This window comes from Lactuca virosa, chromosome 7 (assembly GCF_052849685.1).
Source record: "Lactuca virosa cultivar CGN04683 chromosome 7, Lactuca_virosa_CGN04683_v6, whole genome shotgun sequence".
Taxonomy (NCBI): Eukaryota; Viridiplantae; Streptophyta; class Magnoliopsida; order Asterales; family Asteraceae; genus Lactuca; species Lactuca virosa.
Genome location: NC_136432.1, coordinates 91,355,899 through 91,375,078, shown reverse-complemented (window position 1 = coordinate 91,375,078; position 19,180 = coordinate 91,355,899). Strand labels below are relative to the sequence as shown.

The 19,180-nt window shown below is 36.6% G+C and overlaps 2 protein-coding genes across 2 annotated transcripts; one reads left to right on the top strand and one right to left on the bottom strand.

The window, feature by feature from the left end:
* The first annotated feature begins 643 nt into the window (after positions 1 to 643).
* Positions 644 to 3,453, top strand: LOC145123358 (calcium uptake protein, mitochondrial-like). Its single transcript, XM_079058567.1, has 7 exons — positions 644 to 1,037; positions 1,636 to 1,703; positions 1,779 to 2,002; positions 2,094 to 2,177; positions 2,259 to 2,472; positions 2,559 to 2,855; positions 2,996 to 3,453. Exons 1-7 carry the CDS (start codon positions 674 to 676, stop codon positions 3,221 to 3,223), a joined length of 1,479 nt encoding a protein of 492 aa, XP_078914693.1. The 5' UTR covers positions 644 to 673; the 3' UTR covers positions 3,224 to 3,453.
* Positions 3,454 to 7,305: 3,852 nt separating this feature from the next.
* OS9 (ER lectin-like protein) lies at positions 7,306 to 9,758 on the bottom strand. Its single transcript, XM_079058758.1, has 8 exons — positions 9,581 to 9,758; positions 8,986 to 9,059; positions 8,507 to 8,710; positions 8,356 to 8,427; positions 8,166 to 8,281; positions 7,999 to 8,065; positions 7,792 to 7,898; positions 7,306 to 7,677 (listed from the first exon to the last, which is right to left on the bottom strand). The coding sequence occupies exons 1-8, from the start codon at positions 9,669 to 9,671 to the stop codon at positions 7,500 to 7,502; spliced, it is 909 nt and encodes a 302-aa protein (XP_078914884.1). The 5' UTR covers positions 9,672 to 9,758; the 3' UTR covers positions 7,306 to 7,499.
* Between the last annotated feature and the right edge of the window lie 9,422 nt (positions 9,759 to 19,180).

Below are 19,180 nucleotides of genomic sequence, written 5' to 3'. Positions count from 1 at the left end.
TTGAGAACTTTGAATTTATAAGAAAATAAGATAAATAATAAATTATTATAATGGAAATGTTTTTTATCTTTTAAATTTAAATAAATAAACAAAAGAAACTAATGAGCTTTAATTTTAGGAATTTTGAAATTAAAAAATAAGTTGATTGATAAATTGATATTTATTTATTACTACATTTATTGCAATTATTACTTTAAAATATTATGTAGAATTTAATAAATAGAAAAACTTATAAAATGACATGTGGAAAAAAAAATTAATTCAAAATAACCACAAAATGATATTTGGTAATTTGAATGAGAGCGTAACAAGTGACGAAAAAAAAAAAACATTCATTTATTATAGAGGATGAAAATGGAGATGGAGATGAAATTATAATTCTTTTATTTATCGAAGTATGTTACCAAGGATGGAAGGATGATCATGTTCATTTATATTCTCAAAAAAATGGCAAACAAATCAACAAGGCCCAAAATAAAACATTTACACATAAACCAGCTCATTATTCAAAAACAGAATTAATTACCACGTTGACCAAATTTTAATCTAACTAGCGAACCACCTTTTTTCACGCTCGAACGTTTCTGACCAATCACTAATCACACAAATTCCCCCATATAAATACCATAAATTCTTTCATTCTCTACCAATCCAAAAAATCATCACGTTTACTATGCATTATTTTTCTACCTTCTTCAAGAAAAAACCAACCTTTTACACCATTCATCGATCTCTCGCCTCTCAATACCATGAACCCCACCACAACGTTCGTTTGATCACTACAAATTCCAACAACAAATCATCATCCATATCATCATATTCATCTTCACCGAAATTGAATGTTGAATGGAGGTGCAACTATGATCGTTACAAAAGTGTTGAATCATTGACATCTAGTATTGTTGTAGTTGGATTGAGCCTCGGGCTTTGTTACTTAACTTCTGTGTCTCAACCGAATTCACAATTTGTGTATGCGGATTCATCGCATCAAGATCAGTCTGCAAAATTTGATGACAAACCCATGTATATTTTTGGAGGTATGAATATACTAAACTCCCTTTTCGTGGTTTAAATTTTATCTATCTTTTTATTGATAATTATGTTGAATAGATTGTATCCTTTACATGTGTTTCTATCGATCATACTTTTTCCTTTTAAAAGAAAATTACAAAAAGATTATATATAACTGTTTTAGGATTTAGTACAAAAATAACAATATATTTTTATTGATTTGTTTATTATAACATAATATTTTCAATTTCTTTCGTTACTTTATAATTATGGTGTTGCTATGTATATGTAATGTAATTTTTATCATTTGAGAAAAAAAAAACTAACATACTATATGGATTGAATATTTTAAAATATAATACTTTAATAGAAGTAATAACTATAGATAGAATGTTACAATAAAATAAATAAAAAAAATATAAATATAATACATATTATAAAGATATATTATGGGTCACTCATGTTGAGCCTTTTCTTCTCTCTTTAGAGAAAAAAACATTTTTTGCATGGAAATGTTTCGTGCAAAAAAAGGAGTTTTTTCTCGCATGTTTTCCTCTAAAAAAACACAAAAGTTGTGAAACTTGAAAACCATTTCAAGTTCTAATCGGAGTAAATAATTCGCAGATGCTTATCGCCGGAAAGTTTTCTTCAAGTACGAAAAACGAATAAGAACACAAAGTCCACCGGAAAAGGTATATACAATTAACTGAATTTCAATTACACACATCTATAATTTCATCAGTTCAATTCAAAAATCAAAACCCTAGGTGTTCGAGTACTTCGCATCTCACCAATCGCCTAATGGCGAATCATTTATGACGCCGGCGGACTTGATGAGGGCGGTGGTGCCGGTGTTCACTCCTTCTGAAGCTTCCCGTGTTCGCGAGGGAAGCTTGAAAGGCGAGCAAGCACCTAGTGAGTTACAATGTTCTCCTTCAAAGTTCTTCATGCTTTTCGATACTAATAACGATGGACTTATCTCATTCGCAGAGTAAGTTTTGTGAATTCAATCCTTCAAATCGGAATTTTGTTAATCGTATTAGGTTTTCAGATGCTAAATTCGATCGGAATTGTCAAAACAGGTATATATTTTTCGTTACGCTTCTAAGCATCCCTGAATCGAGCTTCTCCATAGCTTTTAAGATGTTCGATCTCGATAACAACGGGTAAGTTTCCATCAAATTCGTTCTAGGGTTTCTGTAATTCTACTCAATAACTAATCCAATCGCATTCGAAACTATGAATAGAGAGATCGACAAGGAGGAATTCAAAAAAGTAATGGCATTGATGCGATCTCAACACCGACAAGGGTCACGCCACCGCGACGGATTGCGTACCGGACTAAAAGTTTCAACGCCGGTGGAGAACGGCGGCCTTCTCGAGTATTTCTTCGGGAAAAACGGGAAATCGTGCCTCGCTCACGGGAAATTCGTTCAGTTTTTGAAAGATTTGCACAACGAGGTTCGTTATATGATTATATCGATCATCTTTCTCGTTATCTGAAACGCGATAAGGATTTTGATTGTTGAATTATTCGTTTTGGATAGATTTTGTCGCTTGAATTTGCTCATTACGACTATAAATCAAGAGGGACGATATCTGCTAAGGATTTTGCGTTATCAATGGTGGCATCTGCCGATATGAACCACATCAACAAGTTTCTCGATCGAGTTGACCAGTTGAACGAAGAGCCAGATCTCAAGAACATACGAATTACATTTGAAGATTTCAAGAAGTTTGCAGAATTGCGAAAACAATTGAGACCTTTGTCTCTTGCCATTTTTAGTTATGGAAAAGTGAACGGGCTTCTTACAAAGAAGGATTTCCAAAGAGCAACCGAACAGGTGAATCAATCATCTTTCATAAATCATAATAGAGTAATTTACAAATTTGGTCCCTCAATTACTCAAAATCGCAAGTATGGTCCTTATAGTTAGATGTTTAATTTTAAGATAATAACAAGAGTTATTTGCATGGTATTTAGGTTTGTGGGATTACTTTGAGCAATAATGTGATTGATATGATATATTACATATTTGATTTGAATCGAGATGGGAACTTAAGCTCAGATGAGTTTTTGCGAGTCCTGCAAAGGCGAGAGGACAACTTGCAACCGAAGGAGGCAGGGTTTATAGGTTTAATATCATGTTGGTTGCAATGTAGCTCGAATTGTTCTACAACAAATTTATTCTCTAGTTTTCTTTCAAATTAAAAATGTAGAGGGAATCACAAATTCACAATTTAAGTGTATGTACATAAATTGTGATGTGTAGATAAGTTTTGTAAGCATGTTTCATGATAAAATGTATTATTTGTTATTGTTAGTGTTAGTGTTAAGTTATTTTAGTTAGAATTTGTTTAGAATAAAGTTAGTGTATGAAGTTTTTGGACATTTTTGTTTTTATGTGATGACTAATTAATAGAGTTTTTACTTCATTATAATACTAATGTATCCAAGAAAAGTGTGAGATCTGAATGAAATCTTGTATTATTCAAATAAGATGGTGTTTTCTTTTTTGTTAATAAGATCTTGTTTATCTTGATAATATTTAAGAATATTTAATATTAGACAACAAAAATAACTACAATAGACCATGGGGTCCTATTGAAATGGGATATGAATAAGGTAGATATCGATAATCGTCCTTAGAATGAATGAGTCACATAAATGACCTTCGATATAATCGTCCTTAGAATGAATGTGTCACATAAATGACCTGTGATATGTGAACCATAAACTTGTAAAAGAGACAAACAAGATGCAAATAAATCAAAGAGAACGGTATGAAGAGATAAAAATTAAAATAAATAAATAAACATACTAAGAACGTGCAAATGAGGCAAACAAGGGAGAGTAAGTTGATTTGGTGAGTGAAGCAAAACATAAAAAGAAAAAAAAATGTAGCCATATGAGCAAGAGTCAAGCATCAACAATAAAGTTAGCAGACAAAACATACAAAGGACGAGGTTACCCATCTACCCTGATGTGTAACCGCTATACCTTATCTAAGGTGTTGTCCTCGAAGAGGCCAATCTTATCCATATATATCATCAATTCACCAGTGTCATCTACTTCCTTTTAGTACGATTCTTTCCTTCTCTTACCATGCCATAGCCTCTTTTGGACACGTTCATATCACATCAATCATTCTCTCAATTATTTAGTAATGTGATATGTGACACTTTCAATGAGTTTCTATAGCCATTTTCGGAATCTTATCCATATTAAAAATTGACGGATACTTGATCAAATAACAAATTTTTCAACAACATTTTCAATCAAATATTGTAGTTCTAATGGAATAAGGAACAAGTTGAATAATGTAAGTGTATACGTTTTTTTTCTCTAATTAATAACGGTTTAGCCTAAAGTGCATTCTAGGCATACCATATTTTAAATCGTTTTCTTAAAAAATATTATTTTAAGACTAGCATGTAAGACTTCATCTATTATAGACCAATTACCAAAAAAATACTATTAACTTTTTATCTTTTAAAACCCTTCCATAATTTCAATATACAAAATACCTTATATTAAAATATTTGACTCGTTCATGTCTCATTATTTCAACACATACTCAAAAACTCCAATATGATATCAAAAATTCTTATATTAAACACAAAACCCTTCATAAAAACACATCATATTGACAAAATTGTAAAAATCGTCTCTGCGGTATGTATTTTTTTGAGGTTTTAGTTCAAACCACGATTTTTTTGGAGTGGTGGTCCTTTTGGCCTAGTTTGATTATGGTTTTGGTCCCTTAGTAAACTAAATGTGATACATTTTTTTTTATATTTTTTGTATTTAATTTAATGTTTTATTATTAATAAACTCTCTCTCTCTCTCCTGAGCAAACCCACCAGCGATCCAAACATCGTTCATAATCCATTTCAACATCAGATTCCAGCGACCTGGATTAACCCACAAAAAAACTTAAAGATCTTCATCCACTTTCACTATGAACACACATACACACACTAGATCGAGGTGAAGAAGACCCATTTCAGTGACTATCAAGAAGTCCCTCTCCATTCCCTCTACTGGTGACCCTCCTCCTTCTCCAAAATCAATTTCAGCACCTTAACTGAAAGGAAAAATTTTAAGCTAAAAATCAAAACCCAATTTAAGAGTTTAATTCCTGTTCTCCCCGACAGAAATCTCCTTTAAATAAAACCGTCGGGAAGGATTATTAGAGATGATTGGCTGGCGGGGGACTTTTAGGGTGCGATGGATTGGAATGTGAGCAATGGTACTCTGGTTCAATCTTCCAACCACAATCATCGTCAATAATCCCCTATCTGTTGATTTAAATTCCAAGCCACTAGGAGGGCATCCAAGACTTTCATCTCAAACGTTCAAAGAACTGAATCCTCACCTCCACCTCCAGCAAACTGAAGAGGGTAAGGGTTTCTGTCAAGATGGCTCTAGTTTGTCAATTTCTATGTACGATTTGGTCGATTTCTATGTCCAATTTCACCTGGGTTTTCATTGATTTCATCTGGGTTGCATTGAGTTTAGTGGTAGATGGGTTATATCGGGCTTTCTGATTTCATGTGTATGTAGATAGAGGTGGGTGACGGTGCTGGTGGCTGGTGTGATTTTTGGATCAAAACAAATCAGGAACGAAGCATTATAAAAATCGAAGTAGTATAACCATCCATTGATTGAAACATCAGTCGATCATCCTTCATCTTCTTTCTACTTTCATTCAGCCAAACCAAACTTCAACTCCATCGATGGAGAAGCACAGGTCACCGATTGATTTGTCATCGCTGAGACGAATCAGATGCAAGTTCCCTCCATCTCCGGCTGTATAAACGAAGGTGATGGTGGCGGAGTGGGGAGGCGCTGAATGTTGCCGGATTTTTATGTGTAGGGGTTTCCGACGAGAGGAAGGATGAGAGGAACGTATTTCTGATTGGAGGCCAAATTCCTTTTGGTTGTGGAGGTGGAAGACGAATTGAGAGAGAGAGAGAGAGAGAGAGAGAGAGTTTTATATTTAATAATAATAATAATAATTTTAAAAGGTGAAAGAAAAATGAAAACTAAATTCATTAAGGGTATAATAGTCTTTTTAGTTTGGACAGAGACCAAAACTGCATGTAAACTAGCTTAAAAGGACCACCAATCCAAAAAAGTCGAAGTTTTGACTAAAACCCCAAAAGAATGCATACCACAGGGACCATTTTTTCAATTTTGTCCATCATATTATAGCTAAACACAAAACCCTTCATAAATACACATAGGGATGGAAATGGGGCGGGTTTGGAACGGGGTTGACCATCCATGTCCCCATCCCCGAGTGTCTAACCTCGTTCCCATCCTCATCCCCATCCCCGACGGATGCGGGGAATCAAATCCCCTCCCCTTTGTATTTTGGGCTTTTCCCCAGCCCATCTCCGACCCATCACCAACCCATCCCCAATCTATCAACATCGTAAACTCAACTTACAAAAAAAAAAAAAAAAAACAAGTTTAATAAGCGATCAAAACATGATGCAATAATCAGATTTTGTTTACATTAACCATAAAGTTTAGCAAGCATCAAAATGAAAAGTGACGATTTGGTATAGAGATCAAGTGACGATTTGCGAACTCTTGGAATTGGAAACATAATTTGATATAGAGACTCTATCTTTGATTGATATATATATATATATATATATATATATATATATATATATATATATATATATATAGCGGGGGCGGGACGGGTTGGGGATTGTTATACCCGGCCGCGGCCCCACCCCCGGTTTTAGCATAATGGGGATCCCCGGCCCCGTACCCGGTACCCGTTTTGGCAGGGAATACCCGTCCCCGATTGGGGTGGGTCAACCGGGTTCCCCACTGGGTCGGGTGAAATTTTCATCCCTAAATACACATCATATTATAGCTATCTTATTAAAGTAAACTCTAGGAGAACATAATTTGACACTTTAAAAAGTAATGGACTTAACAGACAAAAAAATTATGCCATAATAATAGGTTATGTTTTTCTAACATACGTCACGCTTTAATCTTTTATAAAATTGAGTTCAAACCAAAATCAACCTAAGTATCCTTTTTTTTTTTTGGTACCAAAACCAGACCAGTTACGAGTTCAAACCAAAACCAAACAAGTTTCCTTCTTTTTCTTTTTTTCTACTTTTCAAGCAATAAATGTCACCATGTTAAGTTTATTTTCTTTTTTTTTTATGTTAAAAAGGTCCTTACTTATATTCGGTTGAGGACTAAACCAGTTTTGATTTTTTTTAAAACATTAGATCTTTCAACACGAAATACACAACATAAAACCCGAAGAAAAAAAAAACATAAACCTTTCAAATGTATCACTAAGTTTTGTCTAGCATCACAAGTTTACTATATCATCTGAAAAAAACTATACCTCAAAATGCCGATAAATGTATAAAAACCATTTGGGCACAAATCAACGTATCTTTCTGTTTTGCTTAATTTGAACCATATCTGAAACATGCATACATTTTTATGTCGGGTGTTCTTCTGAATCAGGACTTGATGATGATGATGATGGTTCCTCATCAATTACCATAAGGATCTTCTGTTCATGTGTAATGTCATCTTCAATTTTTGGTTGTTTGTAATCTTTCGGGAGTGGGTTACAGTTGATTGTATACCAAACGGGTCTTTCTTCTTGGAATAATCTGAAAAGACAAAAATACCCATCATGATGGTGGGTTAAAATTGATGAATATTGTGAAATTAAATGGTTGGAATGTAAGGGTAAAATGGTCATTTAGTCTGATTGAGACACTTACTGGTGTTTGCAAAGCATTGGGGAATGTATTGTTAGTGCATATTTGCATGTTGACAATTCGGTGATAGAACTAATCATAGCTCGAGGTTCTGAACACACAAATCTCACCTACAAAACACAAACAAAAAATCAAATCAAATCAATATAATATAATTCAAAAAATTAATTAATTTGAAATTGAGAAAAAATATTTTCAAATTCATCAAACCTCAGTTGCTCGAGGCTCGTTTGTAAGATCACAAGTTGTTCCATTTGTGTATTGATGAGCATGATACCTAACATTAATCATGTCAATTAATATGGATTATTTGGTAATATTTAATATAATAATCATCTATAAAATTTAATAAAAAAAAATTATATTTGTAATTGTACCTTTGTGATGCATCTTTGGAGCGAGGATCTTTCAAAGTTGAAATGTCAGATAAATTACGGTTGTATGCAGCTGTAGCTTCAGCATCGTATTCACCCAAAACAAATTCTTGAACAACCTGAACGAGGGGTATTTTGGTAAATTCACCGGAATTTAAAAAAAGAAAAAAGATTTATAAATCTTGATAACAACCCGTTCTTCCTCCACGTGAATTTGACGAAGCTTCTTTTGATAACAAAATTCATAAGACCACCATCCTTCTTGCTGCAAGAAATAATTATTGAATTGATACAATGGTGAGGGGCAAAATCGTAATTTATGTTAGAGAGGTAAAAGTTCTGACCCTGAGAAAGCATCGGTCCTTAAGTGCTTCAAGTAGTTCATCTGGTGTCTTCAATTTGAAACGTTTTTCAGTTTCCAAAATTAAACTAGTGGAGTTTTGATGAATAGTTTGTTTTTCACTTTTGGATTTTTCCACTTTAGGAAAAAAACATACAAATTTTTCTCCATTTTTCTTTGGCATTACCACAGATTCTTGATCATCATCCTGTAAAAAGCAAAAAATCAAAAAATTTAATAATGAAATTAAGTTGTAGTTTTCTGTATGTTGTTTCCCTTAACTTTTACTATCATCTTGAGTTGCCATTGTCATAAGCAAAAAGAATTGATGACAATGATTTGCATTAACAAGATTCTTTAATTTTCATTATTAAATGTTGAAAGTATAAGTCAAATGTTTTGGGATGAAAAGAATACAATTTAAAAAATGCATCTTATGATAATCAGACACTAGAATGTATGAATTTCAATATGGTGACTTACAGGATGAAATGGTGAATCTTCTGAATGGAATTCAATATCATATTTTGGTTCTCTAGAGCTGCGACCTAAGCTACCTGAAACGCAAACCATTTATAAACATTTGAACTTAAACTGCGAGAAACAATTAATCATAATGAAGATGAAACGAATTACAAAGAAATTTGGGGAAATGAAGCTTCCCCCATTAAGTAATCATAATCTTCTATGCTTTTCTACAAGTTATGTTTATAATTTATCTCAACCTCCTTGGATTTTTTTTTAATAAATTAGGTCTAATAACATAGATGAACGAGGAAGAAGCTGGATAATGGCACATCGTATTCACATTTCGACTTCATCTCTCTAATTTGCTTCATAGAACTAACCTACATCATCTGACATGTTACAATCTTACGAAACCTCTCAATACCTTCTGCGCAGATTATTAATTACATAGTTGACGAATCAAATATTACGAAATTGATAACAAAATAAACACCCGCAAGAGACTGAGCGTGGAATTGGAACTGCTTTTGAACAAAAATGTTTGTAGAACTACCCAAAATGGAATGTGTTCTTCATCCGTTTCACAGACATAGAGAAATTGGAAAATTACCTCCATGAGTTGGGAAGATCTGCTCGGCTAAGACATCGTAATTGAACAAACAGGCGAATAGAAGCAAAAGCCACATCAAAATCGAGCCCATCTTTCACGTCGAACTGTGTGATTTAGTCACCAAGAAGAAGAAAATGGAATTTTGGGGTTTGTATATTATCAACGAAGGAGCTGAGAGTCAAAAAGTGATTTTGAAGGGGTCAAATGAAAGTTTATGATGTAAATAAAACCAATCCAATTGAAAAGTGCCACGTCATCCAAAGAGGGTGACGTGTTAGAAGCAAGTTTTCTAATGGGCTGGATGAAAAGTTTAGGCTCAGTTGCAAGTCGGGCTGGATGAAAACCAATCCAAGTTTTCTAATGGGCTGGATGAAAAGTTTAGGCTCAGTTTATATAGGGTTGTTGGTATTCATATAACTTTTAGTTATTGTATATTTTTATTATTTTATAAAAACGTCATAGTATAACAATAAATATTTAAGACTGTACGGTATGGGATGTTTTTCTCTGTTATTGTCGACGTGGAGGGTTTTTAAGAGCGTGGTAACAGCTGGAACACTGTCCCGGTCAGTTAATATAAGAAATGTGGTAACGACAATGAAGCGCAACGCCTTACTTTTCTCTCTACCTTCCTCTGTTTTTCTTCTTTAATTAGCCTCACAACGGCATTGTGAGCTTGGAATACAACCCCTGAAAAAATGTGGTGGAAAGATGAAGAAGGTTTAAGCTTATGTGATCTTTCAACTGCGTTAACCATACTGAGTAGCCTAAAGAGTGTGTTTAGTAAAAAATAGATATTAAAATTTTTAAAATTGAGATGTATGAATAGAATTACGTTATAAATAGCATGTACGTATTAATTACTTAAATACTTGTGCACCACTGATTTGAACGCTTTAACCAAATCAAAATGTGTATAATAAGACATGTGGGTATACTACAACATGGTGTGGTGGAGTTGATATAACAGTGAAGGGAGAGGGGAACGTCATATCCTTTTAGGTGAAGGGTAGTGTGGCAAACCTCCTGCGTAATTAAACACACCAAATACTATTTTTTTAATTTTTATTAAACTATATATATATATATATATATATATATATATATATATATATATATATATATATATATATATATCAAAGTTCATGGTTTTTAATTTTCTATAAATAAAGTATTATATATATATATATATATATATATATATATATATATATATATATATATATATTAGAGAATCAAAATAACAATATATTTTACTTGGATAGATTCAAGGATTGTGTTTTGAACACTTTTCGAAATTTGTAATTCGTCCCTATTGCGGTACACAACTTCATAAAAATGGGATATTCCAAGAATAAAAGCAATCTGAATTACAGGCCTAATTCGAATTGTGAAACACATAATATATTTGCATGATGTGCTTTGCCCCTAGACCCTACAGGGGCGCTGCCCATTCGAACCCCGTACCCAAGGGCACTGTTCCCCCGAACCCTCGTATCCCTAGCTCATATTTATCACTTTGAATGTGTACCCCCACCTCTAATCTCGATGAGTGAAATACAACTCAGTTTATCTGAATATTAATAACAACTACACTAAAACATGTTGATAACACTAAAATCACCAACATTCATCCCTCATTTTAGTGTAATCTTTAATTAAAACAAAACAAACTCATGCATAAATGAAAATGTCTTGAAGACTAAATTTTCACATTAGTATAATACATATTTCAAGTACTTAAGAATCAGGGTGTCCTAAGGATTGAACCCTTCAACGCATTTAAATAACTAAAGATACTATACACATAAGTTAAACACAATATCTAATGTTTCATACTTGACATTATTACAGCCATGTGTCCCTATCCATTGATGAGTTCATAAGCCCAGCCCAAGCTTTTTTAATCGACAACACTTCACACTCACATAGGTAGTCCTTCTATATCACACACCTATCAATGCACTTTTTCAAAAGAAACTATTAAGAACTTAATCAACCTAATTTAACTTTACAGGTTATAAGCACATACCTTAGGATGTAATAACATAAATGTGCTCCAATCTCCATAAGTAAGCTTTCCACATTGAATTCAACTTCTAACATTGTATTAGAAGGGAATTAAGTATCTCACCCGTAGAGATATTAAGTGGGCCTTAAACCCATCCCTATAGCAGAATTTCTTACCAAGTCTCTAGCTAACCCCTTCGTTAAGTGACCAGCTAAATTCTATTGAGATCGAACAAACTCTACATAAATGATACCATGAGTAATGAGCTCACGTACCATACTGTGTCTAACACCTAAATATCGCAACTTTCCATTATACACTTAACTGTATGATTTTGTCAAGGTGACAGCACTATCACAGTGTATTGAGATATGTGATATAGGCTTTGGCCATAAGGAATTTCATAAATCAAATTCATTAACCATTCTATTTCCTTTCCAGCAGCTGCAAGGGCTACAAACTTAAATTTCATAGTTGAATTGGTGATGCATGTTTGTTTCTTAGAATCCCATTAAATGGCACCTCCACTAAGAGAAACACCAAACCACTTGTAGAAAAGTGGTCTTCAATATTTGTAATCCAACTAGCTCTGAATCTCCTTCAATAACTGAAGGAACCCCCACATAAGTCAATCCATAATCCATGGTTTTCGTAAGATACTTCAGCACCCTCCTTACTGTTTTCCAGTGATGAGTACTAGGATTGCTAGTAAACCTACTTAGCTTTCCTGCAAAAAATGCAATATCAGGCCTTGTGTTGGTCATAGCATACATCAAACACCCAATGACCTATGAATACTCAAGTTGTGAAACTACTTCACCAGTATTTGGCATAAATTTCATACTTGGATCAAAAGAAGTACTCACAGGAGAACAATCTGAAAAGTTTAACTTCTTAAGTACTTTCTCAATGTAATGAGACTAAAATTGAGATTCCTTGATGTTCTCGTTTGATTCTTATTCCAATAATCACTTCTACCTCACACATATCCTTCATGGAGAACTGAGATAATAAAATCTCTTTTGTCATGTCAACTTGCATTTGATCAGTACCAAAGATAAACATATAATCTACATACAATTATATGATCACTCCTTTACCAGACTCGTCAAATTTGCTATAAACACACTTGTCTGATTGATTCAACTTGAAACCATGTGACAAGACAACATCATCAAACTTTTGATGCTACTGGTTTGGTGCGTGTTTTAGCCTATACAATGATTTGACCAATTTGTACACCTTATGCTCATTTCCAGGCATAACAAAACCCTCAAGTTTTTTCATATATACGTCTTCCACCAAATCACCATTCAAGAATGATGTTTTATCAACCATATTGTGAATCGCTGCTAAGGCAATCAACAATCTATAGGTAGATATACGAGCAAAGTTCATAGGGAGTTATCTTCTTCCTTTTGTTTAGAACTCTATTTAGATAACATGCAGTTAGTATAGCTTCTCCCCAGAATACATCACTCAAACCAGAGTTCTGGGATGTTAAGATTAAACATTGTTTGAGTTGACCTAGTGTGAAACTGGAATCCGTCTTATCTCATGTAACACCCGCAACTTTGAGATATACAATTAAGCTATAATAATTGATAAGTATTATAATTTGAACCCTCGAATAGGGAAATCGTTAGTCTCGTATGTCAAAGACTACTTATTATAAGTCTTTTAAAAAACTTATCGACAAATGATAAAACAACATTTTTATAAAGGTTACTTAGGCTAAATAATCTTAACTAAAGGTATAGTATATGTGACAATGATTATGTACATATAAAGAACTCTAAAATTCGACTTCGTATGCAGAAGTTATGCTTCTTTAAAGTTTTACGATTAAATCGGCACGGCTATGCGCGTCGTAAAAAGTGAATTTTAGATAGGTTACCTATTTGCCTAAGTAATCTAAACGAAAGTCAAAGTAGTCATTAAACCGAGAGTGTACATATAGAGAATGTCCAAATATGACTTCATACAAAGAAGTTATGATTTTTTTTAATATTTCAGCGTATCTATATTAGCACAGAAACCGAATTTTAGATCGGTCAATTGTTAGGCAAAACAATTGTAAAGCCATCTGTCTGAAAACTTAGGGCCAAAATTTCCCTTTTTAAATATAATAATTGTAAAGCCATTTGTCTGAAAACAACCATAGTATCAAATCATATCAAAATCAAAGTATCAATAGTCAAAACATGTCGTGATAAAACAACATCAGAGTATAAATCCCAAGAATCTCATATGCGGAAAATCGTGTGTGTGATGCGCTGCTACCGTACCGGTTCCTTTCCCTTCGAAAAAGAAGGACCTGAAACAAAAACTGAAGATCGTAAGCACAAAGCTTAGTGAGTTCCCCCATCATACCACATACCATATAAACACATAATGCCTAACATATTCGGGTACTAGCTACCCCTTCGGTCTATTTCAACCGGTAACTTGCTTAGCATATCAGGGTGCTGGCCTACCCCTTCAGTCCTGTCGACCGGTAACTTGCCTAGCATATCAGGGTGTTGGCTTACCCCTTTGGTCATGTCGACCGGTAACTTCCCTAGCATATTAGGGTGCTGGCCTACCCCTTCGGTCCTTTCGATCGGTACCGGGGACTATTTCACCCCCTACTTCTACCACATAGCATCCTAGTGCATAAACATATAAGTCATATACTGCCTAGCTTATCCGGGTGCTGGCATACCCCTTCGGCCCTATCGACCGGTACTGGGGTCTATCCTACCCCTCCTACCACTATCCCATAACGTCATAGCATACTAGCACATAAAGCATAACAAATAGTGACATACCAGACAGTTATCACAAAGACAATCATCTCTACTATAACTCTTACTAGTGGGTCGGCATTGGTGCCTTCGACCCACTTCTACTGGAAGGTAACTCACCTCATACTGCTGGAGTCCATTACAGGAAATCCTTAGCTATTTTCCTGGCAACTCCCTGGCTATCAACACCACAATATCATCCAATTAGCAATTAGGTTCTAAACCATGATCTATAATCCATACTTGGAGTAAAATGACCATTTCACCCCTGGCCCAACAGATACATAACTAGGGCCCAAGTCCAAAACCAATCGATCTCAAAACTCCAAAATCCATAAAGGTCCGCTAATGGAAAATTGGGCCCAAACCCTTACATCAAACTCCCCTTTAGGACCTATTCTGTACTTCACAACCCTACAGGGTCAACCATGGTCAAAGTCAACATTCTGGTCAAAGTCAACATTCTGGGTTGACTCAACTCGCCGAGTCCTATAAATCATAAAACCCTAAAATCGCTATCCAACTCGTCGAGTTCTTCCCTATAACATAATCGAGACTTTTCACTACAAGTCGTCGAGTCCTTCCTTGAACTCGTTGAGTGCTTCAATCTTCAAAACTCGGAAAACCTTAGCCAACTCGCTGAGTCATCTCCTAGACTCACCGAGTTTGCTTAGTAATCAGAAAAGGTTGGGGACCACGACCCAACTCGCCGAGTTGAACGAACAACCCGTCGAGTCATTCTTAGTCTAAATACATTCAGTCACTTTCAGTCGAGTTCAATGCTTCCAAACCATATATCTTGTCCCCTAAAGCTAATATCTTACATAAAGTTGCTAACTTTCCTTCCATGCTTTGCCTTTTTAAGCTTAAAATGCCAAAATGACACCTTAAAGCTTGCATGGGGCTTCCACGGCCATAAAGTTTGAACCTTTATGCCATGAAACCCCTTCTAGACCCCAGATATGAAAGAGTAATCACGTGGGACATCCAAGTCTCAAAAGCTAACATTCTTGGACCAAAAACCCCATAAAAGTGAACTGAAGTGATCTAAGAAATCATTGAGTAAGTATGATACTTGCTTACCCAAAAGTGTTGAAAATGAAGTGAAGTTTCTGGATCTACTTCTTCTTCTTAAGTTCTCTAGCTTCCTCTTCTCCCACAAGCTTCAAAAGTACAATTTTTCTGTCAAAAAGGTCTCACAAACTCACAAGAGGCTCTAGGGTTTCGTAGCTAGGGTTTGGGATGATGGAGGCTGTAAATGAGGCCATCCTTTGGAGGTTAAGGTGTTTAAATAGGGTGCAAAACCCTGAAATTAGGGTTTCATTCTTCCAGGCCTACTCGTCGAGTTGAGGCTCCTCAACTCGTCGAGTAGACTTCACATACCGCGTCCCAAATCCATCTCTACTCAACGAGTTTAGGGCCTCCAACTCATCGAGTTCCTATACAAAAATGAATAAATTATACTTTAATTACATTCCAGGAACCAGGCGTTACAACTCACGCCCACTTATCTTAGATGTAACATCCCAAAAATCATGACCAAAAATTTTCATTTTAAATATAATAATTATAAAACCATTTGTCTGAAAACAACCATAGTATTAATTCATATCAAAACCAGAGTATCAATATTCATATCATATCATGATAAAACAATGTCAAAGTACAATCCCAGAAATCTCATATGCGGAAAATCGTGTGTGTGATGCGCTGCTACAGTGCCGACTCCTTTCCCTTCGAAAAAGAAGGACCTGAAACAAAAACTGGAAACCGTAAGAACAAAGCTTAATGAGTTCCCCCATCATACCACATACCATATACACATAATGCCTATCCCTCGGTATCTTTCAACCGGTATCTGACTGGCATAATCGAAAGCTGGACTCCTCTTCGGTATCTTTCAACCGGTAACCGGGAGCTGGCCTCCTCTTCGGTATCTTTCAACTGGTAACCGGGAGCTGGCCTCCCCTTCGGTATCTTTCAATCGGTAACCGAGGACTATTTCACCCCCTACCACTACCACATAACATACTAGCACACATATAGCATAACAGATAATGGCATACCTGACAATTATCACAAAGACAATCATCTAACTAGAAACTCCTACTAGTGGGCCGGCATTGTGGCCTTAGACCCACTCCTACTGGAAGGTAACTCACCTCAATGTCGTGAAGTAGCTGAACTGTCCTCGATGCTGGGATCAACTCTCCTCAAACTCCTACACATAACAATCTCCTTTAATTACTCTTTCATACTCATAACCCCTTTAAGGGTCAATTCTGGACAATGGTCAAGGTCAAAGTCAAAGTCAACACCCTGGTCAAAGTCAACATCCTAGTTGACTCAACTCTCCGAGTTGGTCAATCAACTCGTCGAGTTCCATAATTCAGAGAATCTCGAACTTGCGATCTAACTCGTCGAGTTACCCTCTAACTCGTCGAGTTTCTCCTTATGACAGAATCGGGACTTTCCGTTTGAACTCGTCGAGTCCTTCCTTGGACTCGTCGAGTTCCCTTTCATACAAGTCGGGGCATTTCACTTGTAACTCACCGAGTTCATCCTTGGACTATTCGATTTCTTGGTTCTTCAAGTCCATAAACACGTCCAACTCACTGAGTCATCCTCTAGACTCAACAAATTTGCTCAGAACAACAAAGGTTAGGGAACCACGACCCAACTCACCGAGTCCTAAGGACGACTCGTCGAGTTCCCCAAATTCTAATTCCATATAGCTGATTTTAGTCGAGCTTAATGCATCCAAAACATAGATCTGGCCTCCTAGGGTCGATACAACACGTAAAGTTACAAACTTTACGTTCATGCATGGGTTGTTTAGCTCAAAAAGGCTCTAAAAGTGGTTCATATGATGCATGGGACTCCCATGGCCATAAAGTTGGCACCTTTATGCCATGGAATCCCTCAAAGACCCTGGATCTGAAGTCTTAACCCCAAACATGCTTGCATCCATGAATGGTTCCAAAAATGGTTCCTTAAAGCCCTAAACTACTCCATGAAGAGATCTAGCAAATGAATAGTCAAGGTATAGACTTTATACCTCAGATGAATTGGAAATGGAGCACAAACTCTGGATCTACTTGCTTCCTCTTGATCCTCCAAGCTTCCTCTTCCTTATCAAGATTCAAATTCACCAAAAGCACACAATAATGGCTCAAGAACACTCAAAATGGGTTAGGGTTTCGAATTAGGATTTTCTGGACTAAGGGGGTGATGAGGGAGGCTAAAATGGGGTGTTAAGGTCTTTAAATAGGGTGCAAACCCTAAAAATTAGGGTTTCACTCAGGCATTCCTACTCGTCGAGTCGAGGCTCCTCGACTCGTCGAGTAGACTTGAAGTCCCGCGTCTAACAATATTCCGTTCCTACTCGACGAGTTTGGGGCCTCTAACTCATCGAGTCCCCTTGCAAAAACGAATAATTCTTATTTAAAATACATACCTGGAACCGGGCGTTACAAATATCCCTCACTTATTTTAGACTTCGTCCTCGAAGTCTGCTGTTGCATCCGGAAAAAGCTCTGGGTAGTGCTCCCTCATCTCGTCCTCCAGCTCCCAAGTCCATTCTGAGCCCTTGCGGTGCTGCCATTGCACATTCACCAACTCAGCCTTCTTATTCCTTAGATCCTTCATCTTCCTATCGAGGATGGCTACTAGTCGCTCAATGTAGTTCAGGCTTTCATCCACCTGAATATCCTCTAGAGGTACCACCGCAGAGTCATCTACCAGGCACTTCCGCAGCTGGGAGACATGAAAGGTACTGTGGATCTGACTAAGCTCAGTTGGAAGATCCAACCTATATGCCACCTTGCCCACCCGGGCTGCAAACCTGAAAGGACCAATGTACCTGGGGCCCAACTTTCCCCGCTTCCTAAACCAGATGACACCTTTCCAAGGTGACACCTTCAAGAGGACCATATCCCCGACCTGGAACTCCAGGTCCGATCGGCGTATCTCTTCTGCCGACTTTGAGCAGTCTGAAGCCTGCTCCTGACCTACTTGATCCTCTCTGTCGTCATGAGTACCACTTCGGTACTCCCCATGACCCTCTGCCCAACCTCACCCCAACATATCGGGGTTCTGCACTTCTTCCCATATAACATCTCGAAGGGAGGACGGTCAATACTCGCGTGGTAGCTATTATTGTAGGAAAACTCTGCCAAGGGAAGGTAGGTATCCCAACTACCACCAAAGTCTAGAACGCATGCGCACAACATATCCTCCAAATTCTAGATGGTCCACTCGCTCTGACCATCCATCTGCGAGTGAAAAGCTGTGCTGAAGTGCAGACGAGTACCCAACTCGTTATGAAATTTCTTCTAAAATCTGGAAGTGAATCGCACGTCTCGGTCAGAAATCACGGAAACTGGCACTCTGTGTCGAGCTACTACCTCTCTGATGTAGATGTCGGCCAGCTTCTCGGCCAAGATGCTCTCCTGGATCGGTATGAAATGGGCACTCTTGGTCAACCAATCAACGAAGACCCAAATCGAATCCACCCCTCATGCGGTCCTGGGAAGCTTTGTGATGAAATCCATAGTAATATCTTCCCATTTCCACATAGGGATATCCAACGACTGCGTCTTGTTGTGAGGCCTATGGTGCTCGGCCTTGACCTTCCTGCAGGTCAAGCAGCTCTCTACGTACCAGGCTACATCCCGCTTCATGCAGGGCCACCAATAATCAGGACGAAGATCTCTGTACATCTTCGTCGCCCCAGGATGGATAGAAAACCTGGATTTGTGCGCCTTCTCCATCAAAACATGGCGCACACCTCCATGATACGGA

Coding starts and splice junctions, on each gene's coding strand:
- LOC145123358 (XM_079058567.1), top strand. CDS start 674: ATGCATTATTTTTCTACCTTCTTCAAGAAAAAACCAACCTTTTACACC. Junction 1,038..1,635: donor ACCCATGTATATTTTTGGAG/GTATGAATATAC, acceptor AATAATTCGCAG/ATGCTTATCGCCGGAAAGTT. Junction 2,473..2,558: donor TGAAAGATTTGCACAACGAG/GTTCGTTATATG, acceptor CGTTTTGGATAG/ATTTTGTCGCTTGAATTTGC.
- OS9 (XM_079058758.1), bottom strand. CDS start 9,671: ATGGGCTCGATTTTGATGTGGCTTTTGCTTCTATTCGCCTGTTTGTTC. Junction 8,428..8,506: donor AGGACCGATGCTTTCTCAGG/GTCAGAACTTTT, acceptor TATTTCTTGCAG/CAAGAAGGATGGTGGTCTTA. Junction 7,678..7,791: donor CCAATGCTTTGCAAACACCA/GTAAGTGTCTCA, acceptor TTGTCTTTTCAG/ATTATTCCAAGAAGAAAGAC.